The sequence below is a fragment of the Alternaria triticimaculans genome (genome assembly GCF_023758025.1).
Source record: "Alternaria triticimaculans strain BMP 0046 chromosome Unknown scaffold_1, whole genome shotgun sequence".
NCBI classification, from domain to species: domain Eukaryota; kingdom Fungi; phylum Ascomycota; class Dothideomycetes; order Pleosporales; family Pleosporaceae; genus Alternaria; species Alternaria triticimaculans.
Genome location: NW_026055958.1, coordinates 2,217,072 through 2,236,016, shown reverse-complemented (window position 1 = coordinate 2,236,016; position 18,945 = coordinate 2,217,072). Strand labels below are relative to the sequence as shown.

The window sequence follows — 18,945 nt, the reverse complement described above, 5'->3', positions numbered from 1 at the left end:
TACTCAAACGTTCGACGGAAACTCGGCATGACGCAAGATACCTGTCTAGCTGGCTGCTGGTGGCCGAGGCCGAGGCCGTGACAAGGTACCACCACTACGGCTTTTGCGTGTGGATAGAGCGGATACAAAGCGCTCTCGAGGAGGGAAGAACGATTGGGTGAGAACGCAGTGGCAGGTCTTTCCGCTCTTGTACCCAAAGTAGCGGCCGAGATGCAGTAACGTACCTAAAGTTTATCTTGGAGATGGAGGGATTAGGAATGAGTAGTGCAGTGATGGTGATCTTGCCGCCCCTGTATCCCTACATTAGACGGAATTGATCAAAGAAATACGATATCGGGACGACATGATTACTACAGCAAACGTGCCTCTTCTCGACGACTCAATATGACGACACAAACAATGATTGAAGTTGACATGCTCTTGAATTCATCATGTCGAGATAGCTAGATAGATCATAAATTGTTATCCGTCTTGAACTTATCCCACGCCTCGTTCAATGTGGCAAACACAGCCGCACTAATCATCTTCTGCTCTGTGGTGGCCGATTGAGATATCTGTAACGAATTAGGTTAGCAAACCGTCCTGTTGTTTTGGACATGGGAGAGGAAAGAACATACCTTATCAGGATGCACCTTGGCAATAGCCTTCATGTAGATGATCTTGACCTTGTTGGGCATGACCAGATCACCCATGTTGACCTTCTTCCACCCTGCATCCTCCCAGAGCACTTTATCTAAACTACCCAGTAACGCACGCAGGTTATCTGACTTGGTACCCTTCCAAGCAATGAGTTTGGCATCGACTTGGTCGGTAAGGGCAAATTTCTCATCGTCTGCACGTTCGGCGGCGGCGTTGGCGGCTTTCATGCGTTTGACGGCTTCAGAGTCATTGGCGGGACCACCACCAAGATCTGACATGGCAGAGGGTTTGGGAGCAGCGGGCTTGCGGGCTGGAGGCGGGCGTTTAGTAGCTGCCGGGGCGTTGCTATTCCCACTTGCAGCTTTCTCACAGCGGTTGCGACCGGAAATGGCGATTGCGCCGCCTACACTATTCTGAACGGCTTCTTTCCATACGCCATGTGCATCTGCCCACTTCTCCATGTTCTCCAATGCTTCAGCTTTTCGCATGAGAGCTTTGCCATAGAATTCCTTCATGTCTTTTTCGCCTTCCATTCCACCCGTAGCAATCTTCTCGCCTTCTCCTCTTGACACGCCGATTATCGCTAAGGCTGAGTCGGCATCCGCAATTGCCGCCTTCGGATCGCCAACTTTGATGTTCGTGACGGCGCGATTACAGAGTACAATGATCGTGACGGGATGATTGCTTGGAAGAGGACTCAGTGCAGAAGAATAGGCAGCGTGTGCAGCAGAGTAATCCCCACGCTTGTATGCTTCGGAACCTCTTTGCCGGTCGGCTGAAGATGAGCTGAGCGCGGAGGATGAGACTGGAGGTATTTGACGGGGCGGTGCTTTTGGCCTGGGTGGCGTTGGCGTAGGAGCCGGGCTTCGAGCTTTCTGGGATGATGTTGCTTGGAGGAATGGATTGTTGGATTGAGCAGGCGTTGGCTGGCGCGAAGACTGCTTTGACGGCGGCGTGGGATCTGGAGAGAAAAGATCCACTTCAGGCTGCGGCTGTGGCTGCGGTGTAGTCTTCTTCCGGCGAGCAGGGCTGATATATGCTTGAGAGCCTTGTTCCTCTACCTCTTGCCGGGTTAATCGCGTTGCTGGTCGTTTATCCAGACTTGATGGTTGCTGTCGCTGTGACGGCGATTGCGATGACATGCGGTCTGGGTAACCGTTTCGTCCGGTTTCTTGCTCTCTTCTTTGTCGTACAGGTAGCGGTTCGGCTTGGTGGCGCATGTCGCTCGTCCGGGATGGCTTCGTGGGACGCCCACCAGCTTCCAGCATCATGGCTTCGTCTGTAGCCGACGCCTCGGCCTTTTGCTGTCGACTTGAACGAGGAGCAGCTTCCGCAGCCTGAGCGTCTCTCATCCACTTTGGCATGTTTGGATCACCCTCCTGTTGGAAATCGGCCATAGCCTTTTGTACTTGTTTGCGGCCCGTCTTCCAGAGAGAGTTTGCCGATTTGAATAGGTTGTTGCCAATATCTGAAGCCATTTGGGTGACGTCTTTTTCTTGACCTTCTTGCCTACGTTGTCCTGAACGGCTTCGCGCTTCATCTTCTTGCATCCACGCGGGCCTAGGGCCGCTTGCCCGTGGTTCTCTTGACGACTCCCGACCATTGGATCTGCTGTTCTCACGCCTCGGGCGCTCGTCTGAATCATAAGGCTCTCGATGTGATCTGTCTTGGCTCTGCGAATGCGTTTTCTGTTTCGCCTCGGCATGCGCCTGGTTTAACAGCCATCCCACAGCAGCCTGCACGTCGAGCCCAGAGTTTGTGGTCGCAAGAGCAATTGCCGACCTCTCAGCTGGAAAGCCCATGTCCACAAGTTCAGCAACAGCTTTGTCATGCGCGTTCTGAGGGCCTGGAGATGTTTGTTGTCGAGATTCCTCCGCGGGTGCTGTCTGAGGCTCTTCCTTGTGCTGGAATTCGGAGACCGGCTTTCCTAACAAGCCTAGTATATCATCGTCGGCAGCGTTTGTCGTTGGCGCTGGAGCAGGCGACGTAGACTTTTGCGCCATCTGCTTGAGACCAAACATGTCGTCATCGTCGTCGAGGAGCGCATTGCTGCTGGAGGAGGGCTGTGGTAGTGGCGTGTTGCCTCGGGAGACATTGGCGCTGTAGGCAGGTGTGCTCCTGCCGCTGCTGTGGGTGGGGACGGGAAAGTGGCTTGAGCGGTCTACGGGAGCTGCTGAATTGAATGCTGCTAGAAGATCAGCCTCGCTAGGTGAAGACACCTCAGGTCGTCTCGAAGAGGTGTCCAAGCCTGCGAAGGGCTTATTGATAGTCTTGGACAGGCCGTGATTGGTGAACGGGTTGTTCGAAGGACGCGGTGCGCCAAATGCCGCAGGTTCTGGCGTGCTCTTCCCACTTCCCAACGTGTCCCAATGCGTCGACTCGGCAGCTCCGAAAGTCGTATCCCATTGCTTCCTCTTCTCCGCCTCTTGTCTTGCCTTCTCCTCTTGTATCTGCTTCTGTCGTTCTTGTAGCGACAAATTGTTGGCCGGTGCTTTGGACTTGTTGGAGGACACGAGACCAGCGAAGCTATCGTTTGCGGGGGTCGCTGGTTTCGAGGGCACTTTGAACTGCTGCGCACCGCCGGAGCCAGCTCCTAAACCAGATTGTTGCGCGGAGAGCGTAGAGAGGGGTGTGGATCGACCAGAGAGCTGCGGCGTGGGGCTCTGGCGGAAGGGTGGGAAGGCCGCGGGGGTGTTGGCGGGCTTTTTGGCGGGCTGCGACCAGTCGAGGCCGGCTAGGTCGTCCATGATGTCTGTTCTTGTGTGTGAAAGATTTCAATGAGTGTGTAAAGGAAATGGTATCATAATGGCGGGTTGGGTGTTGGCATCGGTATTAGGTGTATTGACCGCTTCACGATGGTCGGTCGCGCTTGCTCGTTACGCGCCACAGAGCACAGCCACATCACGTGATATATGCAGGGTCTGAGTAGTCGCGCTGCTTTTTGGGCAGTCTCGACTACCTGAGCATGTCTGCATGGCGTTCGCAGGCAACTCCCTGGTGAAATCAAAGTGTCAACATTTGCGAACACAATTTGTTAGGGTAGTGCAACTATGAAGGGCCTCGTCTCTGCCACAGAAGCAAGAAAGATCTTCAATGTTGCAAAGGCAGGAAGAGCCGACACAGATGTCGCAGATAGAGTGCTATGGAGCCCCATCTTCGCAGCTCCCGCGGGGCACGGACTCTTATGGCTCGGATGCGGACCTCCCTGCCTTCTTGGACCGCATGCCTGTAACGATACCGGGTACCCTGCCAATGCATTGGTGCGAGCAGTTCCTCCGAGCCGACCGGCTCAGTATCGATTGCTGGGTAAACAACAAGGTAAACAACCGGGCAAAGGATTCTTACTGCGGAGTCGGGCAACAGGCACAAATGCAGTGGGCGTATGCGGGTCCACAATTGGCAAGTTATGATGCGGTCAGTGGGCACTGTCGAACCGCGACCGCGGAGATGGTGGCAGTAGCACGTCCTGGCGCGAGCGGACTGTCCCGACTGTGCGACCCCTGAGCAAAGCTTTGCAAGGCTTTCTCCCCAATGGCCTCACATCAGGACGATTTGGCTCCGTGGTCTCACATTGACTCGGGCCGAAGGAATCTAGTCATTCATTACTCGTAGACGGCACGGTAACCGAAGCCGCGAGGCCTTAGTGGTGTTGGCTCCAAAGGATACCAGTTGCTTTCGGCAGTTGTGCAGAAGAATGATATGGTCTCGAGAAGGTTCGGTCGGACTGTGCACGCAGGCGTCTTATTAGGCTGATCATAACAGCCAGCTCGTACCTGGACGGGAGACAGTCGACCCTCGGCGCTCAGGCACAGGCAGCATGGCGGATTTGCCGAGCCGCGAACCCGCGCCCACGGTATCAGACTTGACCACCCGCCCATCCCCGAAGGAAGCGAGGGCCAGATGACTCACGTGCGCACACTACTCGCAAAGAATCTTATGCCAGGAGAATCTGCGCGAATCTAGGTTTGGATGCGTATCCATGGTGATGCTGACGGTGCAGAGATGCAGCAGTTGGCCGATGGGTGACAGCACAAGTGGTAATGAGAGGTTGCATTTGATATATGCAAGCGGTTCGCTGGCTAGCCTGAACTGGGTCAAGACCGGTACCAGGTAGAGGTATCTGGTGGCTAGCCGCAAAGGGGATGTGGTGCGTGCCGCCAGGCTCGCGGTTGGAGCGAACGGCTCAGGTACAAGGCACCAACTATGCCTGGAGGGGAACAGAGAGCGAGGTCGCGGTCGCAGCTACTCCGTATAGACGCGACGAGAACAAGCAGTCGGGACCCTGCGGTGTGGAGCGGACTCCGATACGCATGGAGAAGCGGGCGGCCGGGCGAGTCTACACGAGAGACTCAGGAACAGGACGCTCGAGGGAGGGATGATTATTGCTAGCGTCGTCTATCGTGCCGTCCACTGACGCGGAAGAGCCAGGGGCAGTCGGTCGGCGCGACTATGCTGGCCAGGGTGGACAGGTGCTATACATGTGCAAGCGACGCGTCTGTCTGGCTCTGCTCCCCCATTTCGCAACTCAACTCTGCCTGGACTGGGACCCGCCTGATTTGCAATTCATGACTGCCCGGGTAGTAGTCTCTACACAAGGTTTTGCTACCAGCGCACGTGTCGACTCCCTTGCATACTAAGCTCCACCAGCGCAGTCGCTTCCGGATTGTTTGTCCAGGGATCTCCCGGCAACGGTTCCGCACTGCCAGTAAGCGCGGGCCTGGCACAGAACCATCGCTCTCGAGCATCCTCGCCCAGCTTTCGACGTGCCTTCCTACTCCCCAGCAAACCTCGCCAGAAACGCTCCTTCCGCCAGCTCCTCGCGCCCTCCGTCGCCGCTGCCTCCGATGCGTCTCTTCAACCGCAAGGGCTCCAAGCCCCAGGTTTCTCCCAACGGCAGCCAGCCGAACAGCTCCAATGGCTCCCTGCGCTCTCCTGGACCCACCCCAAACGGCTCTCGGCCTACAAGCTTCCCAGACGTCCCTCTGCCAAAGGCCCCGGATCCAACCCTCGACCCGGCCGGCTATCTGCGCAGCATCTACGCCGTCCGCGAGCGCTCCAAGCTGGTGCTCGAAAAGGCCAAAAAGAACCAGCTCAAGCACTTCACGGTCGACATGAGCAAGTTTGGCGATGTCGCCCGCTTTGTTGTATCGATAATCAAGGTAAGCCTCATTTTGCTGCGCAAGGATGCCATGCTGGGCCGCCTCCCTCTAACCGTGCCTGCAGCGCGACTATGCGCCCGACTACGCCTCCATCCCACCCCACGGCCGCTGGCAGCACTTCGATGTGGGTGGCCGCCCGCGAATTGACCAGCTCATGGCGTCATGGCCGTCCACCGTAGACAACCAAGAGCGCACCCGCCGCCTAATTGATCTCTTCCTCGTCTCCGTCCTCCTCGATGCAGGTGCAGGCACCAAATGGCAGTACAAGAGCAAGGAGTCGGGCAGGATCTACCGCCGCAGCGAGGGTCTTGCCGTCGCCAGTCTGGAGATGTTCAAGTCCGGCGCATTCAGCAGCGATCCCAGAGAGCCCTTCCAAGTCGACAGTGCGGGGCTGAAGAAGCTGGACGTCGCAACAGTGGCGCGTGGCTTGCAAGTCAACGCCACAAACCCAATAGACGGTCTCGAGGGTCGCACTAGCCTGCTGCTCCGCCTAGCAGAAGCCCTGCAAAATCAAGAAGTCTTTGGTCTCGAAGCGCGGCCAGGAAACATGCTCGGTACGCACACCTTCCACAAGTCATGATGTTGGCTAACACTCTCAGACTACCTCCTCTCGCACCCCACTACACAAGCATCCTCAGTCCCCATTATACCCCTCCCCACACTCTGGAACACTCTCATGGACAGTTTGACCCCCATCTGGCCGGCAACGAGGACCCAAATCGACGGTGTACCCATGGGCGACGCCTGGCCGTGCTCCGTCATGCCATCGCATCCTACCCACCCGTGGGAGAACATCGTCCCTTTCCACAAGCTGACACAATGGATGACCTACTCGCTAATGGTGCCAATGACGAGGCTACTCCACGTTCACTTCCCCGGCGCTGAGCTCCTGACCGGGTTGCCAGAATACCGAAACGGTGGACTTTTCATTGACGTCGGCCTCCTAACACTCAAGCCCGATGACCAGAAGCGCGGCCTTGCACAATACCAACGCAACGCACAGGTGACAGGGCAGCCGAGCATGGAGGTTGTGCCGATGTTTACCGCCGACGATGACGTGATCGTGGAATGGCGCGCCGTCACTGTCGGGTTACTCGACGATCTCCTAGTCGACGTAAATCAGCTGTTGGGCTTGAGCGGCTCTGACAAGCTTAATCTGGCCCAAATGCTGGAAGCTGGTAGTTGGAAGGTAAGTTTGACATGATTCCCATGTTCTGGGATGTAACTGACCCACACCACTAGGGAGGTCGAGAGATTGCTGAAGTGTCGCGGCCCAACACTAAAGAACCGCCAATCATGATCCTGTCGGACGGCACTGTTTTCTAAGATACCCCTTTCTTCGTTTGTTGCGCCCTTCCTTCGCTTCCTTCACATACAGACATCGTGCAGCGGAAGCACGTATCCGATACCCACGAGGGACCCTTGCCCCAGCCGCCGCAGTACCTTCTAATTATGGCCAAGTGGATGGGATTTATGATACACGATCTTGACGGTCGCATTTGGTGGACAGCTTCTTGTTTATACGTTCTGCTTTGTCACACCAGCTACGTTTACGTTTCATTCTACTTTGGAAGCGCTGGCGGCTTAAGATTCATTTCATGTGTTGTAATAATTCCTTACCATGACTTTTGGAATCTCCGTAGCCACGTACCAGAGCCCTTTGAACGAGAGCTGGCGCCTTCACTAATCTTCGCAATGGGGACTTTTGATCTGCCTAGAAATCCATGAACATAATACAATAAATACTATGATGTGCATCGCTTTGACCACACTGTTGATAGCAAGGATGGCCATCGCGTTTCCCAGAAGGAATGCGGAGTGCGGAAGTGCCCCACTCACCTGCCAAGAAGAGACCCAAAACCGCTCGGGGACGCCAAAGCTCGCCCAGGCGTGCTGTTTACGGTACGTCATCCCATCACCAAATCCCACGCGACGGCTCCATATTACTAGACGCTTACCACTCCGCGTTCGCTACCAACCTTACCTTTGCCGCGCGGCGGTCTTTGCACAGCGCACCTTATCGCGACTCGCGCGTAGCTTCCTTCCACAGTCGGAACGCTATCACCATGAACTCGATCAAACGGCAGAAGCAGCGCAAGGTGCTGCTCATGGGCAAGAGTGGAGCCGGCAAGTCATCAATGAGAAGCATTGTTTTTAGCAACTACGTCGCCAAAGATGTCCGGAGGTTGGGTGCGACAATCGACGTTGAGCACAGCAATATCAAGTTCATGGGAAACCTCATGCTCAATCTCTGGGACTGCGGAGGGTGAGCCCATCAGCTACCAGACCAGACGATAACATGAACTGATCTTTCGCAGTCAGGACGGCTTCGTCGAGAACTACCTCAACCAATCTAGGAACCACGTCTTTGGCTCCGTCGCCGTCCTAATCTTCGTCTTCGACATCGAATCGCGCGAGTTCGCAGCCGACGTCGTGTCCTACTCCAATATCATTCGCGCCCTCCACGAATGCAGCCCCAATGCCAAAGTCTTCTGTCTTATACACAAGATGGATCTTGTACAAGCCCGCCTCCGCCAGGCCATGTTCGACGAGCGCGCCGAGTACATCCGGGAGGCTAGCGAAGGATTCAAGGATACGGTTGAGTTCTTCGCAACAAGCATCTGGGACCAAAGCCTGTACAAGGCCTGGACAAAGATCATCTACTACTTGATACCGAATGCGGGCACAATTGAGGCGCTGCTGGAACAACTGGCCGAGGTTATTGATGCCAGGGAACTCATTCTGTATGAGCGTACAACCTGTCTCACAGTGGCACATGTTACAAGGCAGACTGAGGAAGCCAACCCGTTCACGGACCGGTTCGAGCGCATCTCAAGCATCCTGAAGACGCATAAACAGAGCATGGCGTACGTACCTGTCCTCCAACCGACCAACGATCGAAGACCTGGCTAACACTCTTTTCTCTCATAGGAAACACACAAATATCCCCGCCGGTAGCGCAAACTTTGCAGAAATGCAAATCAAAACGGGTCGCTTCATGTTCTTCATCACACGTCTCACCGAAAACACAAACCTCGCAGTCACCATCCCGCCTTCCGAACAGGTCTTCAACGCAGCCCGCGTGAACATCTTCCAAGTCCGACCCAAATTCGCCGAACTCGACATCGCCGCCAAACCTAGACCTCCGATTCAGACTGCGTTTGCAGGGAGCGCGGATACGAGCGACAGCACAGATAAAGGGAAACAGAAGGAAGTAGGATACGGAAATGGCGTCTAGACGTCGCCTGAGCACAAGAGGGAAGTGAAGAGGATCGAAAAACTAAAAGACAGCTTGACGCGGGACTTCGAGGATATGTTTGAAAGGGTCGACCCAACATGGGAAGGTTATGAGGAAACGTTGGACCAGACTAACCGGGCGAAGCGATTCTTACAGAATTATTATAATTCTGAGGCTCTGCGGGCTTCAAAAACGTCGCCAGCACACAAAGAGGTAGAAAGGGCCTCAGATACTCCCCCATTGAACGGGCAGCGGAAAGAGGCAGAAGTGGCTGGTTCTGATGATGCACCTTCGGCCGGGAGTTGAAAGTCCGTCTTCCGGGGCCGTTTTTCGGCAAGTACATCGTGGAGAATCAGAGACAAATTCCACAAAGTCCTGGGATCCAATGTTGTAATAGCTCAGCTGAATTGCCTAGTTCAGAGCTTGGCTCGACACTGAGAGGTAGCAGATGTAGCTGTATCCCGAGCGGTTACAAAGACGTGTTGAAGATACCGATTCTTGAAGATCTTCAGATCCCTATCTATCTAGGCGTGGCACTCCCTCCTTTATTCGCCAGACGCGTGCCGGCAGTAGGCTTGGGACAGATGCTAGCCTTCGCCTCGACATACTGCGTGCGGCAATGATCAAGAATACCGCGTTGACCGATATCCGCGGATCCCATGCGACAACTCCCGACTATCGTGATCGCGTTGAGAGAACGCCGCATGCGAATCTACACACCAGGTGCGCCTTGTGTAGGCGCCAAAGCGAAGAGACTCAGGCATCCATCAGCGCGCCCACCAAGACTCAATCTCACCACAGGCGTGCATCGCGCAGCGTTCGATCTGCGCTACCTTGCTAGCACCCATGCTGCAGATCCAAGAAACCACAAGAAAGCACATCCAAGAGAAAACGGTTGGTGCACAAGCAAGGCCAAGCGAGAATGCGGGGAAAACAACCTTCGCCTTTGTCTGATCTTGATCACGCAAAGCCTTGGGTTGAAAAACGGGGCACGACGGCTTCGCCTTTCTTGATTGAAAACAGCAAGGAAGAACCTTGAAGCGCTGATATCTTGCTAATTTGCATAGCAAGTGCAGTACTCGTTGTAATCCTGGAGAATGGTACTTGCGATACAAGTGGCCGCAGCACTGGTCAAGGCATTTGCTGGGTGGGCTGATGTATTAATACCGATCCTTCGGGAAATATGTGGACTTGCAGTGCATCTTTGTGCATTTACGTATGCCTGCAGATATGGCGATGAGTCTTGTGTTACATTGCACCATGCCGTCATGTGAGATCCTCGTTTGCTTCAGCTGAGAGAAGTGGGTGTGTTTGTGGCTTGGCCTCAGGATACCAAGATGGAATGACCGAGGAAATGCCAAGGCGAATGTAGTGTACATGGCTGGTTTGCGATGGGACAGAATAGCTGTGCCCGTTCTGTTGTTTCTGCCGTTACTGTATGGGGTTTGAGCGCACGATGCTCCGTGGTATCGAAGAAGCGCCGAAGCCGCGTATCTTGAGCCATGGATTTATATTACCCGGAGTCCGTCGCGGCTTGTGATGTCGGCATCAGCCTTAGCCCCTCCTGGCCCTTGCTTCATCGCAGCAAGAACTTCCAAGGCGTGAAGATACCGTCAAAGCCCGGCCAAGTCCAATACCCAAGAACGACCAAGTGCTCCGCCTTACCGTTTTGCAGCCACCAACGTTGGTCATCTCCCAGCTGTTATGCGGTGATTACTTACCCTGGCCTATCACCTCATGACGCTATTGGCTGGTGAGCTGGCACCGCGTGATCGTGTCTGGGCATTTTGTTGATGGATAGCGATGGTTGCATGTGTGAGGATCGGTATTGGCATTGACCCAAGACGGGGAAACTGCAGCATTTGGCAATGAAGCAGTAAGCCTGAATAACACGGACATATAAGCATGCCTGCTCACTCCGTCGCGTATTATGAAGCTCTCTTGTGCCTTTTCCTCCTGGTTTCGCGTCTTGCTGGAAGCTTTCCTGAACCTTGAAGCTATTTCCAATTGGGCGTCGACGCCAAACATACTCAAGCTCTAGTGCGCACGTCCGACTCTAGTTTGGCCATGGCGGAACCTGAAAAGGAGACTAAGATTGAGTAAGCTACTTGTCGCAAGCTGAAGATGGTCATGATGTGAGGCTCAAACTGTACTAACCGTGTGTCTTCCAGTCCAGTGGTAGTAGATGAACACCACGAACGTAAGGCGTCCATCTTCGACGATGAACAGAAGCGCAAAGAGAGCGTCGCTCGCCTAACAGCCAATCTAGAGGGCGAGTAAGTAATCCCTTAGCTGATCAAACCCACTTGGCACAAGCATATTCGCACCCGAAACTTCTCAAATGGCATGCTCAAGACTCGCTTTTACTAACAAATTCAGAATCCGCAACCCGCTCGTCGACATCCCGCGAGAGCAGCTCCTAGCCAACGTGCACGACTTCGCCACAGAGCACCAGCTAACCGACGTCGAGCCTCTCCTCGTTAAAGGCGCCCTCCTCGCACAGTCACCCGCACTCTTCGAAGACCTCGAAGAGCTGGATGAAGATGACCGCACCGCCGTCCGTGAAGAAATCACTCATCGTTTCAAACTCCCTCGTACACTCTACTTTACCATTATCCTCAACTCTGTCGCAGCAGCCATCCAGGGCTGGGACCAAACGGGCTCCAACGGCGCTAATCTGACGTTCGGTCAGGCGCTTGGTATTCCAGACTCTGGGCCTGTGTGTGAGGCAGCAGGGACATGTGAGAAGAATGGGTGGATTATTGGGTTCATCAATGCTTGTCCTTATATTGCTATTGCTGGTGAGTTTGTGATCAAGGGGCGTCGCGTGAGAAGTTCGCTAACTTTTACAGTGTTCTGTGCTTGGATCTCTGGTGAGCAGCCTTTGAAGTTCTCATCATCTCTTATCCTCTCTTGCTAATGGCTCTAGACCCCGTGAATGAACTCTGCGGTCGTCGTGGTACTATCTTTATCGCTGCCGTCTTCTCACTCTTTGCGCCCTTTGGCATGGGACTGAGCCAGACATGGGGCCAGCTTGCCGTTTGCCGTGTGCTTCTGGGTGTTGGTATGGGACTCAAGGAAGTTACAGTGCCCGTCTTCTCAGCGGAGAATGTTCCGGCTAGTGTGCGTGGCGGGCTCGTCATGTCCTGGCAAATCTGGTGAGTTATTGCTGTACGAGATGTATGCGAAACAAAACCTGACCTAGTAAGGACAGCATTTGGCATCTTCCTTGGAACTGTCGCTAACCTGGCTGTCATGGTAAGCCCATCAACGTGCTCGTAGTTTGCAACCACTGACAACGGATAGAACACTGGGTCGATTTCCTGGCGTCTTCAATTCGGATCCGCGTTCATTCCTGCCGTTCCCCTCGTCATTGGCATCTGGTTCGTTCCTGAAAGTCCAAGATGGCTCATGAAGAAGCGCAAGTACGCCAAAGCCTACCGATCCTTTCTTCGTCTACGCAATACCCCTCTTCAAGCTGCGCGCGACCTCTACTACACCCATTGCCTCCTCGAGCAGGAAGAGGTTCTGATTCGCGAAGCTGGAATCAACCCCAAGTCCAACTTCTTTACGCGCTTCATCGAGCTTTTCACGATTCCACGGGTCCGCCGCGCGACGCAAGCTTCTGGTATCGTGATGATCGGTCAGCAGGTAAGATAGCAGGAATCCGCTTGGGATGAATGAGGCTGACGAGAATAGATGTGCGGCATCAACATTATTGCCTTTTACAGCTCGACGATCTTCGCAGAGGGAGGGGCCACAAACAAGGAAGCTCTCATTGCATCCTTTGGGTTCGGTCTTGTGAATTTTACATTCGCATGGCCAGCCGTCTGGACAATCGATACGTTCGGTCGCCGCGGTCTGCTTCTTTCCACGTTTCCCAATATGTTCTGGACGCTCCTTGTAGCTGGCATGTGCTACTACATTCCCAAGGATAGCGATGCACATCTGGGCTTGATCGCCTTCTTCGTATATCTATTTGGCGCCTTCTACTCTCCTGGAATGGGACCGGTGCCATTCACGTACTCGGCTGAGGTATTCCCGCTTTCGCACAGAGAAGTGGGTATGTCATGGGCTGTAGCCACGAACAACTTCTGGGCGGTAAGTCAAGTCGAACTGATGGACTCTGTGGTGTGGCATATACTGACTCGATGCGCCAATTATTAGGCAGTGCTGTCGCTCACACTCCCGCGCATGCTCAAGGTCATGAGACCTCAAGGAGTATTCGGCTTCTACGCTGGTCTCAATGTCGTCGCCCTAGTTATGATGTAAGCCACTCTCAATTCGCTGCAACATTCAGAGAGCTAATATATCTCCAGCTTCCTTTGGCTACCCGAGACCAAGCAGCGGACACTTGAAGAGCTTGACTACATTTTCGGTGTCCCTACGCGCACCCACATGAAATACCAGGCTGGCAAAAACCTGCCTTGGTGGTTCAAGACGTACATACTCCGTCGCAAGGGTCTCTCCAAGCCTCAGCTTTACAAGTTTGGCGATCAGCGCCCACCTGTAAGCGTAACAGCGCAGATGAGCTACGCTTGGAACACGTACGTTCTTCGCAAGAAGGGGCTGGTGAAGCCGGATGCTTATGTTCGAGCGGCGCCTCGAGGCGAGAAGCAGGTCTAGTCAACTTTAGAACAGAGTGTAGCGCGAGGCGAGAAGAGGTGGGTGATGCTGGATACATAATTTGTAGCATGCTTGAGCGAATGGAAAGGATTGATCGGTGACGTGATGGGGCGTGTGGATGGTTGTGGTGGCATGTGGTCTTATCAGTTTTTTTTGTTAATACCTTCGAACTCGCTCAACTGGGCGATGTAGTCTGTCACTAAACACAATGAATACCGCAGAGTACCTGGGTTGTGATTTCCGTCGCACCCATCGCTTGTTCCGCATTGCTCCTTCTCCCCGTCGTTCGACATATCACGAGGTCGTAGGATAACGAGATGGTATCAGACAAGACGTGACAAGGAATATGTCGATGTGAAGTCGTTCGTCAGCGCGAAAGACAGAGAAGTCGTTCGTCGTGGAGACGGATCGCCGTCAGAATCCCCACTACTCAAGGCGACGCCTATCGTCATGCGGCCCCACAAAAACGCGCTTCTCAAGCGCAGCGCGCGTCTGGATGCTAGCGGAAACCACCATCAACCACTTTCACATGCACCAGGAAGCATCGCAACGGCTATTCGGATGCTGCGCCAAACCCCGAAGGGCTCTGACAGGAGGTGCCTCGGCAGTCAGCCTCGGCATGAAGCTAACCACCAGCCAATGCACCCCAGCGCAGCTATCACGGCGACCGCCTCGAGGGTGGGCTGATCGTCAGCAACCCCATAACTCCAGGAACCCGACGATCCCGGGGCATATCCTCTTCCTTTCCTGTCTTCCGACTTAAAGTTGACTTGCCCCCATACGTTGCTCCCCTGACTTGGACGTCGGATCCGCTTCTCGCACCCATTTCCCCGCATCTTCCGCAGTTCCCGCACGCTCTTATACAACGCCCGCGCCGCCGCCTCGCGAGCACTTCACAAGCGTCGTCGCAACCACCGAGTCTGCTTGACGAATAGCCAAGATGCCAGTCTTTGACCTGAAGAAGAACCTCGTCTTCGTAATGGCGCCCGTACAGCCCCAGAGAGCGCTCGCTGGCTAATGCGAAGAGCAGTATGGCGCATACCACCGCGATCCAACCAATGTCGCCATCCACATAGCATGTGTGCCCGTCCTGCTCGCAACAGGCATTCTGTTTGTGCGTCACTATCCTGTCTTTCCGTCCTCTAGAGTTCCCTTGCTGACCAGACCACCAAGGGCACAAACACACCCACCCTCCCTATCCGCCAGCACCCGCTCCTGACGCGCCTCAACCTCCCACTAAACCTAGGCACGATTGCCGCGGCCACGTATTCGACGCTATACCTTATGCTCTCCCCCAACCTTGCCGGCGTCACCGTCACCCCCATAATCCTCGCCTTCGCATCCCTCTCCAATCGCCTCACGCAGCGCTACAACAAGACCAAGGTCAACAGCATTGCCGGCGCCATCCATGTGGTAAGCTGGATACTACAATTCGTGGGCCACGGAAAATTTGAGGGACGGAAGCCGGCTTTGCTAGATAATCTGGTCCAAGCCCTGTTTCTGGCACCGCTGTTCGTGTGGTACGAGATCTTGTTCAAGATGGGTTTCTACAAGAACCTGAGGAGGGAAGTCGACATGGGTATTGAGGTCGAAATTGCCAAGATGAAGGCGAAGAAAGCTGGGAAGGGTAAGGGCAAGGAGACTGTGATGGATGATGTGATTGATATTGTGGACAACGAGAAGGAGAGCAGTGATGAAGCTTAAGGGTGTGGTGGACTTGCTTTCCAAGATATCTGAGTAATAGTATGGCAGCCCGAATATGACATGTTCCAACCGTCACCATCGCTACCAGCATCGACCAGTTACAGATACAGTACTGTACAAAGATAGGACACAACTTTTTGATCCACACATCCATAGCACTCAACACAATTTAGTACCCCAGACTCCCGATCTGCGTCACTCGAAAGCCGCTTTGAGGATGCTCTCACGCTTCAAGACGGCGATGAGGTCCTGTAGTGAAGATAATTAGCAAATGTCCAGTATGATACCAAGAGACACTCACTTTGAACGGATCCTCATCAATTTCAACCAGAAAGGGGGCAATAATCTTCTTGGGTGACATGGCAGGCTCCTGACATTCCTCTCCCACAATGCTGATGGACTCAGGAAGCTCCTCTAGCAGCAAGTCTGGCACATCATCAACAGTAGTATCCGCAATCGCGGTGTTGATCGTGTCGATAGCGTCTCCGAAGGCGGTGGTAGTAGAAAAGACGGGTGTCTCGACAGGCGGGGTCACAGTAGACCCAGTGGAACGGATCCGATACGCCAGTGTAGAAACGTCCCTCTCCGTCTTCTTGACCTGAGTGCTCTCAACGGCAGTTTCATCCGTATCATCAGACTCCTTTTCTTCCTCATATCCTTCCCAGATCTTAAACTTTCCCCGCTTAAACGCCAGCTTTGCCGTGCTGAAGTTGACGATCTTCCGGAAGCGAAATGGTTCGATGTCAGCCCAGTATGTGTATGAGAAATGAATGCAGCGCGAGTAACCGGCAACGTAGTCTCGGGCCGCGTTGAGGGAAGGGAACGTTGGTAGCCATGTGGGGATGCGGGTGAAGAGCTCTTTAATGTCGCTCTCGATAGCTCCTATTCAATGAGTTAGTGTAGCATAATGCGTCCAAAAGTGAGATGGCATACCGTTCATCGTAGTCAACTTCATCCCAGGCCCTTTTGACCCCTTGGGCTTTCGGCACCGCCAATCCTCACCGGGGACATCCATCTCCAAGCGACCATCTTCAAAAGCATGCCTCACAGTATTGAAGTTTACGTAACGCCGAAACTTGTCCTTCTCAACCCCTTTGAACTCTGTGTATGCGAAGCCTTTCCAACGTGCAACACTGTCGACGTGTACGAGAGCATCGTCCACACCGGAGAAGTGGGGCCAATAAGGTACCAGGGGGAGTAGCCGTCGAATGTCTGCTTCAACGGCCGCTAAAGCACGTTGCATGTGAGCTTGGAATAACCAAAAAAAGACGGGGCAAACATACCTCTCAAAGCCGGCCGATCTACCAATCCGACCCCCAAGTAGAACTCCCCCTGCTTGAAAGCGTTGCAGGCTACTACGAAGCATACCTTGTCCTTGATGTATGCCAGCTCCTGCTTCGTCAAGAACTGCTTGGTGGTGATGTACTGGTTCCCAGACTGCTTGCAGGTAGTGTTGATGTACTCTTTGACTGCTTCGATGTCGTGGAAGTGTGTTGGGTAGGTGTGTATGTCTGCTTCTACTTTCGCGGCGGCGCAGAAGACAATGCCTGCGAATATTAGTAGAGAGTTCTGTTGTATATGGGAGAAAGAACTCAACGAACTTTTTAAATGCTTGTTAGTGGGCATGATGGTTGTGTTGGCCAGTTTCGGTGGGTGCCTGTCACGCCGTAAGATAGAGAGAAAGATAATGTTGTATCGAGATACTGATGAAGAGGAGTGGAAGGTGATGAGATGCTCGAACCTCTATTGCATTCTGATTTGAAATGACTCTTGCATTCTAACAAACGCACGTATTCCAGCCCAAGGCGTCGGGTGCGCGTGGCACGTAGCCAGTCGCCTACAAACGAAGGCGGGCGGATCCCGCCTCTTGATGTCGGAAGTCGAGACTACTAAGCATTCAGCAACTCCAGGCACCGATTAAACTCCTACGGAAGGAATCAGCTGTCCTAACACAGACGCCGCTATGTATAATATACAATCTCGTGGCTATGCACTGCTGCCCGCATGATCAGTCGTCATGCCCGAACCAAAACGCTCATGGTAATACACTTTTGGAACCCAACATATAGCCTGCCTACTCTTCTTCATCGCTCTCATCATCGTCCACCCTATACAAGAAGTACTGCACAAACACCCCGGCATCCAACAACAATGTTCCAAAGCTGCCCAACAACCAGCTCATATTAACTGCAATGTATTTGCCGTATTCAGCACGTCCCTCACCATCCTGGCAGACGTGGCCCCCGCACTTGGGCTTGTATACCAGGATACTCAGAACGTACGTCAGGTTACCCAGGCAAGCAAACAGAAAGAACAACATGCTGATGCCTTCGGTAGACTTGCGGCGGTAGTTGAGCAGGAGCTGCGGGACGCGCGAACCGAGGTAAAGTGCGGCACAAACGTAACCGGAGACCTGGCCCCAGAGGTTGAAGTGTAGGGTTGATTCGGGTGATGAGTCCTGGTCATCGGGCTGGCCGGGAGCGGTGGAGTTTCGTGCGCTAAGGTACCAGCCGAAAACACCGGCCGCGCATACAAGAACTATGGTTCCAAGATTGAAGAGGATCGTTTGCAGGCTGGACTGGGCTGGATGGGGTCTGGCTGCGACCGCGCCATTTTGATGTCCAGCAGTTGAGTCATCGTGGAGCGGTGTGACAGGCGAGAGATGGGTGCCGTCAATGGAGAGATAGCGCTCACGGAATGACCCTTGGGAATGGCCTGAGCCACGGCGATCGATATCCGAAATGCGCGGTCTCTGGACTTCGATTCCATGGCCGTTGCCGTTTGTGTAGGGTGAGCCGCTCGACTGGGGTCTGCGATGAGGTAGAAGCGGTGACTGCTCACTAACTTCGCTATCCGTGTCGGACTCATCGGCGGGTTTCTTATACTCATCGCGCAACGTAAAGCCCTTGTAGTAGAAGCACTGTAGCAGCAGCACGATGTCGGCTAGAGTGTAATACACCGCCAATATGGTCATCGTTGGCAGGACACCTTGCAGTACCGCGCCTATGATATTGAAGAAGTCGCCGAGTAGCCATACTACGATGAAGACTACTGAAAGGCCTTCTGCTGAGCCCCTCTTCCAATTCTCGATAATCTGAGGTGAGAAAACAACTGTCGCACACGTTAGCTCCGGCGTGCCGAGGTAACAGCCATGCAAAAGCAACACAAGGCAAGCGCGTTGCACAGCACGAAGCAGTACGAGAAGCTGTATCCCACGTACCTATCCAGCATGCGATGCTTATTGAACCAAATATCTGACTGATGGCATCAATGTCCAATCGCAAGCCTTGCGATGGAGGAAACATCTTCGCTATGACGTAACCACCGAATTCCTAGCTCTTTCTCAGTCGCACAATTTTGGAGCAGCTCTCAAAAGTCGGAGGAGCTGGCCCAAAGTCCTTGCGACTTTACTATTGATGACAGATGCTCGCAAGCTTGCAGGTCCCTTCCCTAGCGATGAAACGCGACGTGAACGTTTCTCTGAACAAAGAGCGGCCGGCTATAGCTATGCAAGCGAGTCCCGGCACAGCCGCGTACGTAGGTGACGGATATATGTGGAAAGACGGTGGTGAGGATGTC

The 18,945-nt window shown here is 53.8% G+C and overlaps 7 protein-coding genes across 7 annotated transcripts; 4 read left to right on the top strand and 3 right to left on the bottom strand.

Moving 5' to 3' along the window:
• Positions 1-452: 452 nt before the first annotated feature.
• On the bottom strand, positions 453-3,386 carry J4E78_000725 (uncharacterized protein; the record flags this gene model as incomplete). Its single annotated transcript, XM_049361387.1, has 2 exons — positions 453-554; positions 618-3,386. The coding sequence occupies 2 exons, from the start codon at positions 3,384-3,386 to the stop codon at positions 453-455; spliced, it is 2,871 nt and encodes a 956-aa protein (XP_049226670.1).
• Positions 3,387-5,483: 2,097 nt separating this feature from the next.
• Positions 5,484-7,124, top strand: J4E78_000724 (uncharacterized protein; the record flags this gene model as incomplete). Its single annotated transcript, XM_049361386.1, has 4 exons — positions 5,484-5,798; positions 5,863-6,352; positions 6,398-6,987; positions 7,041-7,124. The coding sequence occupies 4 exons, from the start codon at positions 5,484-5,486 to the stop codon at positions 7,122-7,124; spliced, it is 1,479 nt and encodes a 492-aa protein (XP_049226669.1).
• A 740-nt stretch (positions 7,125-7,864) lies between these two features.
• J4E78_000723 (uncharacterized protein) lies at positions 7,865-9,036 on the top strand (the record flags this gene model as incomplete). Its single annotated transcript, XM_049361385.1, has 3 exons — positions 7,865-8,064; positions 8,117-8,665; positions 8,730-9,036. The coding sequence occupies 3 exons, from the start codon at positions 7,865-7,867 to the stop codon at positions 9,034-9,036; spliced, it is 1,056 nt and encodes a 351-aa protein (XP_049226668.1).
• Positions 9,037-11,103: 2,067 nt separating this feature from the next.
• On the top strand, positions 11,104-13,662 carry J4E78_000722 (uncharacterized protein; the record flags this gene model as incomplete). Its single annotated transcript, XM_049361384.1, has 10 exons — positions 11,104-11,135; positions 11,208-11,312; positions 11,416-11,837; positions 11,889-11,909; positions 11,966-12,194; positions 12,246-12,294; positions 12,343-12,687; positions 12,736-13,137; positions 13,204-13,304; positions 13,356-13,662. 10 exons carry the CDS (start codon positions 11,104-11,106, stop codon positions 13,660-13,662), a joined length of 2,013 nt encoding a protein of 670 aa, XP_049226667.1.
• Positions 13,663-14,602: 940 nt separating this feature from the next.
• On the top strand, positions 14,603-15,366 carry J4E78_000721 (uncharacterized protein; the record flags this gene model as incomplete). The annotated part of the gene is made up of 2 exons (XM_049361383.1): positions 14,603-14,638; positions 14,827-15,366. The coding sequence occupies 2 exons, from the start codon at positions 14,603-14,605 to the stop codon at positions 15,364-15,366; spliced, it is 576 nt and encodes a 191-aa protein (XP_049226666.1).
• Positions 15,367-15,561: 195 nt separating this feature from the next.
• Positions 15,562-16,992, bottom strand: J4E78_000720 (uncharacterized protein; the record flags this gene model as incomplete). Its single annotated transcript, XM_049361382.1, has 5 exons — positions 15,562-15,615; positions 15,668-16,248; positions 16,300-16,593; positions 16,650-16,913; positions 16,968-16,992. 5 exons carry the CDS (start codon positions 16,990-16,992, stop codon positions 15,562-15,564), a joined length of 1,218 nt encoding a protein of 405 aa, XP_049226665.1.
• A 448-nt stretch (positions 16,993-17,440) lies between these two features.
• On the bottom strand, positions 17,441-18,634 carry J4E78_000719 (uncharacterized protein; the record flags this gene model as incomplete). Its single annotated transcript, XM_049361381.1, has 2 exons — positions 17,441-18,460; positions 18,626-18,634. The coding sequence occupies 2 exons, from the start codon at positions 18,632-18,634 to the stop codon at positions 17,441-17,443; spliced, it is 1,029 nt and encodes a 342-aa protein (XP_049226664.1).
• Between the last annotated feature and the right edge of the window lie 311 nt (positions 18,635-18,945).